We start from the raw sequence: 15,146 nt of genomic DNA on the forward strand, positions 1-15,146 counted from the left end.
GTGAAAGTGAAGTCGCTCAGTCGTGTCCGACTCTTAGCGACCCCATGGACGGCAGCCCACCAGGCTCCTCCGCCCACGGGATTTTCCAGGCAAGAGTACTGGAGTGGGGTGCCATTGCCTATATATATATATATGCATAAATACACACACACACACATTCATAAATATATACATATAAGTAGAATTATAAAATTGAACTGGTTTTCACACTTGGGCACTAAGATTGTCATAGGGTGGAGGCAGTTGCTAATTTGACAGAGTGTGAGGTTGGTTGGGAGAGAACCATGAGGGTAAGTGTGGGTGTGCAGAGACAGCAGAGAAAGAGAGGCAGAGATACCGGGAGAGAGACGAAACAAGTGGACCGCTGGATGCACAGTGAACTCAGGCTAATGACGGCCTAGGGAAATGGGAGGGGCCGTGGGACCAGGGGTGACGGTTAAAGCCATTTTAGTTTTTTATCAGTAATAAGAAAAAAAAATTAGATGCAGTATAGAACAAAACAGTGAATTTGCTCATTCTGAGTGGCAGGAATGGAATACGAGTGTTTGTTTAACTAATCTTCGTATTTTTTTTAATATTTTTTAATTTCTCAGAAGGAATTCATTTGAATAAGTCCTTCCCATCCACACATTGTGTTCCAGGCCCTCAGATGTGGATGGTGGGAATTATTTATGAGTTTCCCAGATCATCCCCACTCTCCCTCCCACTGAGCAGACAGCTCAGATTTCCAAATGAGCCCTAACTAGCCCATTACTGATTAACAAGCTGTGCTTTTTTTTTTTTTTTATGAGTAAAAATAAAGTCATTCATTTCTAAGTTCAATAACCATTTGTCACAGACTGCAAAGTTTCAGGTATACGGGCAGAGTGATCACAGGCTTCTATGACAAGTCACTCCTGGTCTAACACGACAGATGACGTCTGAGCGAAATAATAACAGTGCCCTAGATGACTGCAGCCATGAAATGAAAAGACGCTTACTCCTTGGAAGGAAAGTTATGACCAACCTAGATAGCATATTCAAAAGCAGAGACATTACTTTGCCGACAAAGGTTCATCTAGTCAAGGCTATGGTTTTTCCTGTGGTCATGTATGGATGTGAGAGTTGGACTGTGAAGAAGGCTGAGCGCCGAAGAATTGATGCTTTTGAACTGTGGTGTTGGAGAAGACTCTTGAGAGTCCCTTGGACTGCAAGGAGATCCAACCAGTCCATTCTGAAGGACATCAGCCCTGGGATTTCTTTGGAAGGAATGATGCTAAAGCTGAAACTCCAGTACTTTGGCCACCTCATGTGAAGAGTTGATTCATTGGAAAAGACCCTGATGCTGGGAGGGATTGGGGGCAGGAGGAGAAGGGGACGACAGAGGATGAGATGGCTGGATGGCATCACTGACTCGATGGATGTGAGTCTGAGTGAACTCCGGGAGTTGGTGATGGACAGGCAGGCCTGGCGTGCTGCGATTCATGGGGTTGCAAAGAGTCGGACACGACTGAGCGACTGATCTGATCTGAGGATTAGGGCAGAAGAAAACTATTTTTACTAAATACTGTGCAGGACAAAGTAGGGCATGATTAAGTCTTGGGAGGGCAGCCCTTCCTGGAAGGAGAATAAAAGGAGCCTGGAAAGGCTTATACACAAAGAAGAGAAGAAAACGACAACCACAGGCACCCTTGCAAACATCAGGCACACACAGATCTTAACACTCAGGGCAATCCGAAGAGGGAGGTGGGGTCATTGCATCATTTTGAAGTTGGGGGAACAGAGGCCGTGAGAAGTTAAGTAACTTTGCTGGGAACAAAGAGCAATTAAGTGACATTATAGATTCTAACCCAGAGTTGAAAATTCAAAGCTGGGGATGGGGTGGCTCAGACTAGAAGGAATTTTGCCTGCTTCAGAGTTGGGGGGTTTCTGGTACCCACATCTTTGCCCCCCCTTTTTTTTTTCCTGGACTGGGATGCCCTCTGGCAATCAAAGATCAAGGGAGGATGCAGCCTGGGGCATTTGCTAGTCATCCTAAGATGAGAACTAAATACAATCAGGTGTAATAAAGAGCAGAAAGATGCAGGCTTAATTCTAAACAGGGTCAGCCTTCAATATCCCATCTCATCTTGCCTCTCATTTTAGCGGAACTTCTTTAGGTCACCTAAGTTTAAGGAATATTTCACTGCCAACTTCATGGACATGTTCTTGTAGCTCAGTAGGGACTGACGACGGCAGTTCAGCCTGTGAGAGGGGAGCGGGCGCTGGGAGAGGCTCCAAGGACAGCTGAGGGGAAGGCGCCGCCCTGGGTGCTGCCTAATCCATCCGACATGGGGACACGCTGTTCCAGAAACCGGATGACAATTAATAGGAAAAATCTGCTCTCACAGCGCTGCCAAGCTTGTCGCAGGGTCTCAGCGGGTGGCACGCCTCTCGGTGGGGAAAGCAGGAATGCCTCATTCTTCCCTTTGCTCAAGGCTCTGCTGTTTTCTCAGGTGAAGGGAGGAAGACAAAGGAAAGTTCCTTCTGAGGTAGGAAAAGTCTGCACAAGAAATAGCACTAGGTCCTCAAAGCCAGGACTCCAAGCATGATGCTAAGATTGAAGACTCAGGGACTTCCCTGGTGGTCTAGTGGCAGAGAATCCGTCTGCCAATGCAGGGGACATGGGTTCGATCCCTGCTCCGGGAAGATCCCACATGCTGTGGAGCAACTAAGCCCGCTTGCCACAACTTCTGAAAGCGGAGCACCCTACAGCCTGTGCTCTGCAAAAAGAGAAACCACGTTTAGTAAGAAGCCCGTGCACCACAGTGAGAGAGTAGCTCCTGCTCATTGCAACTAGAGAAAGCCCTGTGCAGCAACCAGGGGACCCAGCACAGCCAAAAATTAATTAATTATCTTTTTTAAAAGAAGACTGCAGGCTCCAACCTTATAGGATGATGGCTTATCTTCCAAACCTGTGAAACCTATTTGGCATGTGGGGTACTGGCAGATAAAATGTCTCCAGCCAAGGTACCTGACCATGGGCTCCTCTTGTTTAATAAGTCATCTGGCTTTGGGCCAAGCTTCTATATATGTATTCATAGAAAGTTTTATAATTTGCCTGTGTGTATATTTCTCTTGGACAAAATATTTCATATACTTCAAGAAAGCCTGGTTTGCCTTGCTGGGACTTGTTCAGCTTAACCAAGAGCAGAGAGAGGCGGGAGGCTTCTAGGAAGCCAGGCAGTCTGTCCCGTTTCCTACCTTTCTGGTTCTCCACGCCATATCTCTTGCTATATATCAGTGTTCTAGATTTATAGGACAGTCACAGACTCTTTTGAGTATCTGACATGCACTGTCGCCAGTGAGGCTTCTCTGTCCAACGGATTCTTCAGGCAAGAATACTGGAGTGAGCTTCCATTTCCTTCTCCAGGGGAATTTTCCTGGCCCAGGGATCAAACCCTCGTCTCTTATGTCTCTTGCACTGGCAGGTGGGTTTTTTACCACTGAGCCACCTGAGAAGCCCACATTGAATTCAAGGGAGCACTGTCCCTGTGAATCTTTTATGCTTTCCCCTTCAGTCCCTGAGTCCCCAGGTCAAGACCCCCACCACAGACACCAGCTCTGGTGCAGAAGTCATAGAAATCATCTTTCTGGACCCCATAATCTCATCAGAAAACTCCACCCTGAATCCTACCTCAGGAACCTGATGGCCTGTCAAACCCTTCATCAGCTCTCCCCACCCATCTCCTATTAACATCAGCCATAAATGGAAACCCCAGCTGGGAATATATCTTGAAATTCAAGTTTCTGTTTAAACATCGGTACCCGGCCTCCCTTGAGCCATTTGGTCAGATCCATCCTGGGACCAGGCAGATGGATGCTAATTTACCATATTAACCCCTTTCGTGCCAGTCCCCTTAACCCAAGTCTTGGTGGAGAGCCACATCTCACGCCCGATCCCAGTGTTCGTGGGGTTGAGTGCTCTGTGTGGTGGGAACCGGGCAGCAAATTTAGCAATCACGATGCTGTTGGCATCATTTCTGGAACTCTGTGTAAACCCATGTGCTGGAATACCCTGCATGGGCCACTTTCAATGCCAGAGGCTACCACCAACATCTAACTCTCTGAATGCCTTCTCATCACAACTCCACACATAGGTGCAGACAAACGCAAAACCTGGTTACTCAGAAAGTCCCTTTGTTTCAGGAGGCAGGCAGCTAGGTTTGAGTAGAGAAACAGGGGCAGGAGACAGGTGGCCAGAAACCATGCATCCTGTAAACAGAAGGGGTCCATAGGCAGACAAAGGAAAGCAGGGACCTTCAGACTGACAGGAAACCACATATTTTGGGTGATAAGGGTTCAGGCAGCAAACAAAGATAGGTGAGGAAAGGCAGGAACCTCCTAAGTCTAACCGTCATCTTTTACTCATTGTGTTCTCATTACCCGCTGGGCTTCCCGGGTGGCACTATTGGTAAAGAACCCACCGGCCAACGCAGGAGGCATAAGAGATGCGGGTTTGATCCCTGGGTAGGGAAGATCCTCTGGAGGAGGGCATGGCAACCCACTCCAGAATCCCACGGACAGAGAAGCCTGCTGGGCTACAGTCCACGGAGTCACCAAGAGTCGGACACAACTGAAGAGAGTTAGCACGCACACACCCTCTCATTAGAACAAGGTTAGCCTTACAGATAGGAAGTATTCATCATGCACAAAGGCCATGACACTTTTGATCTAAGCTAAACAGGGACAGAAGCTCCTCCTCCCCTTGGGAAAATGGAGCTGGGATGAAAAATCAGGGAAGTCTACCCCCAAACCCCTCCTTCCCCAGTGAATATTCTGCCCGTTCATTTATATGCCCCTCATCACTGGCTTGCCAAAGAGACCCAGACAGATGAATCCCTCATCTGTCTGCCTGCTCTCCCTCTAAGAGTGTCTCCTTGCTTAAACCAATTTTCACTTTACTTTCTTAACCTCTCTGCATCATCTTGGCACCGGCCCACTGAAGCCATGTTTTCAGTCATCACAGAAAAACCAAGTGGTCCACAATCTGGTCCTCACAGACACCGACACTGCCTTCAATCCATCATTACCAATAATAAAGGTGTAGACAGGAGTCACCAGCCAGGGCCACTTAAGCCCACCACAAGAGACCCTCTCAGACAGCAGAAAGAGATTAAAACAGCATCTTTTGATCAAAAGGAGCCATAGGTTCCCGATGCGACCCTCGCAAATGAACAGCCCACCTTACCTTTCATTCCAAATTTCGACCGTCGCCCATACTTGTTGATCATGATAAACAGAACCACCAACAGGACACAGGCAAAAGCAGCAAGTCCAACTGCTATGGATACCTGTTAGGAGCCAAACACAGACAAGCAAGCACAGTTACTGAAAACCCGAGGGCTGTGTGAGTAACACACAGGCTCAGATGAGAACAGCCCTGTTGTAGTAGCAACCGGAGCCCTCCCAGAACTTCAGTAAACTCCAGAACTTCTCAGACTGAGGGAAGTCTTGAGAAGACATAATTTATAAGGTTCTACGAACATCAAAAAATAAATTACCCAAATCGATCAGAGAAAACTTCCATGATTCAGTTTTCTGAGCCCTCTCAGCTGGGGTCATCCCAACAGACGCAGGAGGAAGCCCAGAGAGGCTTCTGTCTATTGTCTCATTGTGGTTTTAATTAGCAAGTAAATCCTGCATCTTCACATTGACCTGCTTGGGCTAATATTCTTAACCATGAGATTCTAAAAAGACCTCTTTCCTTTCCTCCCCAGAGAAATCTCAGGCTCTGAGACGGGGTAGGGGCACCTCCCACCCAAGAAGATACCCTGGACAACTCTGACTTTTGTAAAAGGTTGTACAATTAGAAGCCCCTTCAAGTCAGGCCCAGCTGGCTGCTGATAGAGTGGGAATTCTCAAACTTTTCTCTTCCAAGCCCGGGGGCTTAAAGCAGATCCTCAAAGACTTCCTCAAACAATGAATTATTCTCATCAAGCCTCAACCACCTGAGAGGAGGTCATTCATCAGGGCTTCTTATGCTATAGTTCCAAACAAGGCAGTGTTTGGAAAAGTTGACAACTTAAAACAGAAGGCGGAAAACCACTGCATCAGTAACACCTTTCTCTTGACCAAGAAGTGACTCACCCCAAAAGTGTCTTCCTCTGGTTTGTGGGTCACAGTGATAGGAGGGGTGGGGCTCACTTCGTAGACTGAAAACCAAACAGAAGAACAGAAGAGTCGTTGGTTTGCTGGCCACAAGAACCTCCCCCACAGTTCTTACCCAACTCCCAAGCTTTATCGAAAGTTCTTCCTGGAGAATATGCCTTTGAAGTCAGACTCTGTCTGACCTGTCCAGGCTTTGCAGGGGTCCCCAGAGACCAGATCCCCAAAGGCTCCCTGGCAGGTGTTGACAGCTCAAGGACAGACTGCATAGGCATAAAGAGCCTTCACTCTCATCCCCTGATTCACATCCCAGAGTAAATAGCCTAACCCTAACCTGGGCAACACGGGCCATGAGCTATTGGATAGATAAGAGGAAAGGAGATGGTTTGGGATCACAGCCAGGGTCTGGATTCAGCCCATTTTGTCCGTGAAGGCAGCTCTGACTACACACAGCTCCTCTCTGCATCCCTTATCCTGTCCCTTCTTTCTACGCCCTTCCTGTTCCCTTTTCACTCCTCAGTTGAGATCCAGGAGGTCTGTGGCCCCACAAACTACCCACTATCCATTGCCCTGAGGCAGATTTCAGAGCACAGTGGCAGCTTCAGTTAAGCAACAAGTTTATCTGACTAGGAAACACCAGGTCTTCCCAGCAAGGCCTGGAGGAGCAGCCAAGCCTCCCTCGGACCTCCATCTGGAACCACCAACTTATCCAGAGACACTCCGGTTCAAATTTCTCCAGAGGGATGTTCTGTGAGACGACAAGTCCTCTAAGACCAAGGACAAATAAAGGAATTACAGGTGATATTTACATCTGAGCCGAACAGCAATGCTGCTGCTGCTGCTGCTGCTGCTAAGTCGCTTCAGTCGTGTCCGACTCTGTGCGACCCCATAGACGGCAGCCCACCAGGCTACCCCGTCCCTGGGATTCTCCAGGCAAGAACACTAGAGTGGGTTGCCATTTCCTTCTCCAGAACAACAATGCATGTCCTAAAAAAGACCGTCTGCTGTCACAGGCCACATAGGAAGCTGAAATGACCTCAGCTGTCACCATTCCTCTCCCATGGGGGACAAAAGGAAAAGGAATAAATATGGGTTCCCCTACAGTCCACGAGCAAACCCCCAAATCCAGGGAGTTGTCTAGTCCTGACCCCGAATCACTTATAGACTGAGCCTCAGTAATTTCACTTAAAGACAGATGAGCCTCTGGGAGACCTGGCCAGTCACAGCTCCACTTGTCTTACGTCCTCAGTTGCTTCAGCTGTGTCTGACTCTTTGCGACCCCATGAACTGTAGCCCGCCAGGCTCCTCCCTGTCCATGGGTTTCCCAGGCAAGAATGCTGGAGTAGTTTGCCATGCCCTCCTCCAGGGGATCTTCCTGATCTAGGGATTGAACCCATGTCTCTTAGGTCTCTTGCACTGGCGGGCAGATTCGTTACCACTAGCGCCACCTGGGTGGGTTCTAGCCAAATTCCCTGGCTCTTGAAGCAGGTGACAAACACTGACATCATAGGCTCCACATTCTCTCTGCAAGAACAACTGAGATGCTCAACACGGGCCCACCGGGGCACGTGAGCCCCACATGCTTCCTGACATCACCTCTCTCTGTCTAGGTAGGAAGACTCGCACCATGGTCAGACCCTAGAAAACTGCAGGAGAACTGAGGCAGCAAGTGACCGTCTAAGAGGCATGGGCTTGGAACTGCCCAAGAAGAGTTTCTGCTCTCCTTTCATGGTTCACTCAGATCCTCTCAGTGGACATGGGTCTGGGGGTGGTGATAGAACAGGAAAGAGGGCTATCTGGACTCAATAGTCACCAAAAGTATCAGAATAAATCACTTTCAAAGCAAAAGGTAAAAGAGACTTACAAGAGACAAAGTTATCCGTGCTCTCTGCAAAAAAAAGACAGAGATAATTAACAAACGTAATAAAAACCGGAACAGCCTCGCTCTATCTTCTTCATAGCTATGACCTCTCCCACTCACCATGATCCCCTGTTGCCCTGGCAACTGAAAACTAAAACCCTTGGCACGTCACCCCTCCCCCACACCCTATTACTCTTTAGAAGGTGGTCTTCCAAATGGAGAAGGAATAAGAGCTAAAACTTCTGGGTTTCAAGGGAGGTGGCCTGGCCCACCTGGAGACTGGAAACCAAACCATGAGTTGAGGAATTAAATCCAGACTCCCTGTCACACCCACAACCTTCCCTCAGATACCCAGTGTGTTGGGGATGATGGTGGAACATTAGAACCCAGAAGAAATCCTCCAGGATGGGCTTCTGTGATCTACCTGGGAAATGCCAGCTATGATCTCAAGATCACAATTCCCCAATTGTAAAATTTAATCTAATAGGTCACTAAGACATGCTTGGGAATCCCTCTAGAATCTATTTCCCAGATGAAAATGTGTTATTGAGTCTTCGGCCTTTAGAAATGATCACCTAATAATGAAAGCCAATCATTATAGGGCATTGATTATGAGATGGGGGTGTGAAAAATGCTTTATGTAACACATCACCCAATCCTATACCCACCCTGGGAGATGGGTAGCATTACACCCTTTCATCAGGAGAGTAAACAGACATATAGAGATCAAGTGACTAACTGAATGTCACTCATCTAAGAAGGGATACAACTGGATTCAAGCCTGGGCTCGGAACCAGTTTATAAGAGATTCTCAAACTTCAGCCTGCCACAGAAGCATCCAGGAGATGACCACTACTATCCTCCAACAGAAAGAATGAGGGCTTCTTGGAGAAATGCATAATTCCAGGGCTGGGGAAGAAAAAGTAAAAGATATGCCTAGAACATCTTGCGGTATTGAAAAGCAAGAAGGCACACAAAAACTATTAGGGGAAGGAATAAAGGATGCAGGAGCCACCATGATGGGGTTTCCAATGGCCAAACCGGGGATGATTTGAGCAACAAAATATAATGACGGTCATAGGTTGTTATGAGCTGAATTATATCTGCCCAAAATTCATATACGGAAGTCCTAACCCCCAGTACCTTAAACTATGACTATATTTAAAGGTAGAGTCTTTAAGAGGTAATTAAGTTAAAGTCATTAGCAACCTAGAGGAATAGGTGGGATAGGAGGGTGGGAAGGAGGTTCAAGAGGAAGGGGACATATGTATACTTATGACTGATTCACACTGTTGTATGGCAGAGGCCAACACAACATTGTAAAGCAATTATCCTCCATTTAAAAAAATAAATATTTTTCTCCCCTTGCAAAAAAGTTCAGAAAAAATAAACTTATTAGGGTGGGCATTAATCCAATATGACTTATATCCTTATAAGAGGGTATTAGGATATAGTTATACAGAGGCAGATGAAGACACACGGAGATGACAACCATCTGCAAGTCAAGGAGAGAGGCTCATAAAGAACCAGCCCTTCTGATACCTTGATCTCAGACTTCAAGCCTCCAGAAGTGTAAGACAATAAATTTATGCTGTTTAAGCCATTTAGTCCCTGACACTTTTCCTCATGGCAGCTCTAGCAAATTAACACATGGATTGTAATTCACAGAACAAAATAAATACCCATGAGTCCATACTGATATAAGAAGCAATTTAATCAACCAATGAGGAAGAACAGAAAGCTCTTCCTTACAATAAAATTCCAATTAATAAATAGAGAGGAAAGGATGGAACTAGGAAAAAAATCATTGACAAATGGCACGTTAATATTTGTTTCAGGCAAGAATCACCAATGAATGCTAAAATTAATATGTGAAAGAATGATAAAAAATGATATTTATAAAGCTTCAAAATATGATGCTTATTAATTACAGAAGGGAAAAAAATTATCATTTTGCAGTGGAGAAATCTGGCAGACACCATCTTCACCAAGTGAAAAAGTTAACATCACAGGTAATAAGATGTATAGACATCATGTACCCCCAACGCAATGGACGGAAAGGGCACAACATTACTTCTGCGGTGCTCTTACCAAAAACGCATAACTGGCATTTAATTGTGAGAAAACGCCAGGCAAACCCAAACTGTAGGACAGCCGACATATAACGAGTGAGGAGTCTTCAAAGTACGCAGATCATGAAAGACAAAGAAAGGCTGAAGACCTGCCCCAGATTTAAAGAGAATACAGTAACATGGCAGCTAAATGCAATGTATAATCCCGGATTGGATCTCAAGAAGAGAAGGACAACTGATAAAATTTAGATAAAGTCTGTAGATTAGGTAATAGGGTTGTATCAATATCACTCCTGGTTATGATCACTGCACTGTGATTATGTAAGACGGCAACATTGGGGGAAGCTGGGTGAAGGGTATAAGAACGTCTTTTGTATTCTTTTGCAATTTGGGAGGGTAAATCTCTATTTCAATATCAAGAACTTAAAAAAAAAATTTTTTAACTTTTTAACAAAAGAAATACAGATTATCAATCCTCATCCCAGAGTTCAGGAGGTCTGGAGTGGGTCTTGAGAATTTGCATTTTAACCAAATTTTCAGGTGATGAGGATGCTGCTGCTCCCTTTTTGAACCCCTGCATTGTAGTACAGCTCCTCCTGTCACAAGCCTACCACACCCTAAAAACAACAACTCATTCCTTCGTTCATCATGGACCTTCTATTTACCAGGCATCTGGCTAGCTGCGCTTTCAGTCATTTCAGTCGTAGCTCTGCTCTCTACCTGTGGAGAAAATGATGCTTTCTATAAGGAGGGAGTCCTTTAAAGAAAGTTCTACGTATAGTAAATGCACTGTTAATAGATTTCTTGTTCATCATCTGCTTTTCGTTGTTTCAAGGGACAGTGATACAGCTTTGTCCAAATTCCTGAGCATGCCCTTCATACCCCCAGCCTCTTCTAAATTTCAAGTGACCAACTACCTGATTTGGGAGGAAGATGGGGGTCAAGGGACCCTAGCTGTGGTTTCAGAGAACAGAGACATGCCAGATCAACTCATAGTTAAAACTGATTTGCATGTTTCTCATAAGGTTTTCCTTTATTGGAGAATAATCTCATGTCAGCCAAATGTTTTGGCCCAATCTGTGAACCCTGTAATCTCTCGGTGAGCCTATGAATGCTTAGCTCCTTTGTAGGAGCCTGGAGACATGTATTCACCCAGGAAACACCTGAGACCTGGAAGAGCCAGACCTCCAGGGTTCTCTTTAACTTGTGGGAAGACTCAAAACTTCACCCTGGAAGAGGATGGTACCCAAGAATGGTCCTTGTCTCTGCCTGCACCAGCAGTCTGGGAGAACAAACAACTGGACTCGCGTGCCAAGGCAGCATCTGAATCCCAAAGGGGACCGGGCACGAATGGAAGGCATATGTCTCCTCCAGATCCCAAACTCCTCAAGAAAAACTCAGTGGGAAAAGCCAGTGGGGTCCAGAGAAAAGAGAAGAGAGGCAGCAGCTTGCATCCAGACAGACAGAGATGCACTGAGACGTGATGACGTGAAGAGATGGCCTGGCTTCAGATGTGAGGACAGAGGAGGGAGCCGCGCCAGGCGTCCACATGCTCGGCCCACCCCGCGCAGACGGCCACACGCGGCTGCCCCTCCACTTCCCCAGCATCCGCCGGTTGGGAGCACGTTCTCGTCTCAACAAGTTCCCTATGGGAAAGAAGCCAGTCTTGATGCCGCTAAGGGCGCTAGCGCAATGGTTTCTCCCCTTGGTGGTACCTAGGGCCCTGAGGGAACTCTGGTTTCTGCTGTCACAATGAAGAGACTTCCTGGCCAAGCGAAAAAAGGAGAATTCAAGAGTTATGGCAGCTCACTTGTTCCTAAATGTTTCGTTAAGTATTCACAGATATTCATTGCAGGAGTGCAGGCAAACACACACACACACATAAACACACACATACAACTGCATACATGTGCACGCACACATAAATACACATATATGCACACACATAAACACACACTCACAAACATAAATGCACACATACATACATACACATAAGCACATAAATGCACACATATACACACACATGCACAAACACATGTGCACACACACACACCTTGCTTACACACATACATGCACGCATGCACATAAAAACACACATATACACACATGCATACATACATGCGCACATGTACATATAAACACACAAGCACATTCACCGACACACACATACAAACACATGCACATGCACACGCACACATCCCTTGCATACACACATATACACACATACATACATATACACATGCACGCACACTGTGCATATACACAAATGCACATACACACATAAATACATACATGTACACATACACACACATGCACACACATGCGTGCACACACCCCTTGCATACACACACACACATAAATAGACACACACATACATAAACATACACTCACATACATGTACACACATGCATGCATGCATGCACATTCACACATACACACATACAAACACATACACACACACACATACCCCTTGGCAACATTCCCCCTTCTATCACATCATCTAAGGATCCCTAATGGTGACCTTCCAGGTACCACCCTGACCCTGACATGATCCCCAGCCTCCCCTGACACTCAGATCCCTGACTCCTCATGGTCCCACTCTTACACCCAGATCCTTTTTGGTGGCCTCTCTAAGATCCTGAAACATGAAAGAGGATTCCATGCTCCTAGAACACATCTTCCTTTCCAAGGACTGGCTCCTACACTAAGGCTTAAACTCCAGGTGGAACATTCTAGTGCTTCCCTGGAAATGCAAAAGGAACCACCAACATTTGCATAGGATGTGAAGCTTACAAAAAGCTTTCCCAGAACATTTTCATCTCAATGTCCTGCTCGGAGAAAATCCTCTGATCGAAGCCTCTGCATCTTCAGACGTTTCCACTCAATGTATTCATTTCAATCCAGTCTCTTGTGGGCCTCCGACCCATGAACAGTCAGGAAAGAAGACCTTCACCTTCAGATCTCCATCCCCTCCCCAAACAAATCCACTTTCAGTTGCCCTTGGGTGTTTTTAAAAAAAATAAAAATAAAAACAAACTAATTCTGCTCTTACTCTGTACCAAGCACCATGGGAGATATTTTAGGCAGATTGAACCACTGTCTGTGAATTAATCTTCACCACAATCTCTGAGGCAGAAGGGAGGGGGCTGAGTAATCTGCCTGAGATCATAGAGCTGATGGGCAGCTGAGTGAGAATCTGAACCCTGGCTTGTGACTCCATAACCACTACCTTCAATGAAACTGCCTGAAGACAGTCTGTTAGAAGTTCCCAGCTTGATTACAGAGTGACTACCAGTTCCAGAACTCCTGAACTCAACTCCTTAACTCTCCACTCAGAATCCAGGTCAAGGCCAACAGCGGTTGAACCATCCCTCTGTCCAGACATAGAGCGAAACACTTGGCAGACATCACTTCATTCATCCTCAGGACTATTTAGGCAGGAGCTCCAGTTATCCCCATTTTACAGATGAAGAAACAGAGGCACCTCATGCCAACCGTGTGCCAAGCCCCATTCTAGGAGCTGAGGCCATCTGTCCAGCAGGACCACAGATGCGGTTTGCACCTCCATCTGTCTGATTTCAGACCTTCGGCTCTTAACCTCTATGCTTTGCTGTCTGGGAGCGAGGGGGTACAAATGACAAATACAACCTCCCCACCACTTTACAGCAAGAGAAGAACAGGAATCCACCAAGAGCCTTTGTACCCAGGGCTCAGCAGGTGTGCAGTTTACTGCCTGCGTCATGGGATGACTGACTCTCCTGAATGCCTAGCTGTTTTTTCACTGTCACCACTGGCCCATCTCTTCCCTGTCACTGCCTTTTCATCATCCATTGATTCCTTTACGAACAAGTAACCCTTCACACAGGATGGCCCTGTCAGGGTGCAGGTGGGTCCGAGAAACCCGCTTCAGGTGAGCAGTTTGCCTTCAAGCTCCTCCATGACTCCACCCTCTCTCCTGCCTCCTCGGTCCACCATATGCCACAGCAGCAGTTGGCAAATAAGAGCGTCTGAATTTTGCGGGTGGGAGGGCTTGTCAAGACACAGACTGCTGGGCCCCACCCCACAATTTCTGACTCAGTAGGTCTGGGTGGGGCTCTAGGATTTGAGTTCTAACACCTGCCCACATGATGTGGATGCTGCTGGTCTGGGGACCACTCCTGGAGAACGACTGGCCTGATTAGAGTTGATAAGGTGATAGGGGTGTCCAGAGGTGATGAGGAGGGGCAGCTGTGTCTCTTGGGGACAGAGAAGGTGTACACACGGCTGGGAGGATGCAGAGAAGAGCTTCCCTCCCAGTGGGAAAAGCCACGCCCCACACCATTCCACTGGTCCTCCTGCCCCGCGGCCAGCACACCCTCTGTAGACAGGAGCCGGAGTGTCTTGCCCCACCTCTCAAACATTCAAGGGCTCCCCCTCTCTCCAGACCCCAGGAGTTTCCCTTTGAGAACAGAAGCATCAATTGGCAGGAGCTTCACTCCTCACTCATGAGGGAGTATAGATTCTCCTCTATTTTAAAAAAAAGAAAGAAAACATGTATTGGAGTACAGTGGCTGTACAATATTGTGTCAGTTTCAGCTGCACAGCAGAGTGAATCACCATACGTACGTATATATCTCCTCTTCTCTGGGTTTCCTTCTCATTTAGGTCACTACAGAACATTAAGCAGAGTTCCCTGTGCCGTCCAATAGGTTCTCATTGGTTATCTATTTTATACACAGTAGTGTATACACGTCAACCTCAATCTCCCAGTTCATCCCACCTCATCTTTCCCCCGTCAGTGTTAATTCACCTCCTCTTTAAAAGCAGATTCCATTCTCTATGGCTGAGTAATACTCCATTGTGTATATGTACCACGGCTTTCTTATCCATTCATCTGCTGATGGGCATCTAGGTTGCTTCCATGTCCTGGCTATTATAAACAGTGCTGCGATGAACATTGGGGTACACGTGTCTCTTTCCCTTCTGGTTTCCTCAGTGTGTATGCCCAGTAGTGGGATTGCTGGATCATAAGGCAGTTCTATTTCCAGTTTTTTAAGGAATCTCCACACTGTTCTCCATAGTGGCTGTACTAGTTTGCATTCCCACCA

The 15,146-nt window shown here is 46.6% G+C and overlaps 1 protein-coding gene across 1 annotated transcript in view; it reads right to left on the bottom strand.

The window, feature by feature from the left end:
• Positions 1-15,146, bottom strand: part of NTRK3 (neurotrophic tyrosine kinase, receptor, type 3) — a gene marked incomplete at its 5' end in the record, with an annotated part of 300,013 nt that overhangs the window by 264,987 nt on the left and 19,880 nt on the right. The window contains 3 exons of the mRNA XM_010832183.1: positions 5,210-5,312; positions 6,109-6,173; positions 7,991-8,014. Of these exons, the coding sequence (XP_010830485.1) occupies positions 5,210-5,312; positions 6,109-6,173; positions 7,991-8,014 (192 nt within the window). The remainder of the gene's footprint in view (positions 1-5,209; positions 5,313-6,108; positions 6,174-7,990; positions 8,015-15,146) is intronic.

This window comes from Bison bison, unplaced genomic scaffold, assembly GCF_000754665.1.
Source record: "Bison bison bison isolate TAMUID 2011002044 unplaced genomic scaffold, Bison_UMD1.0 scf7180017860443, whole genome shotgun sequence".
NCBI lineage: Eukaryota > Metazoa > Chordata > Mammalia > Artiodactyla > Bovidae > Bison > Bison bison.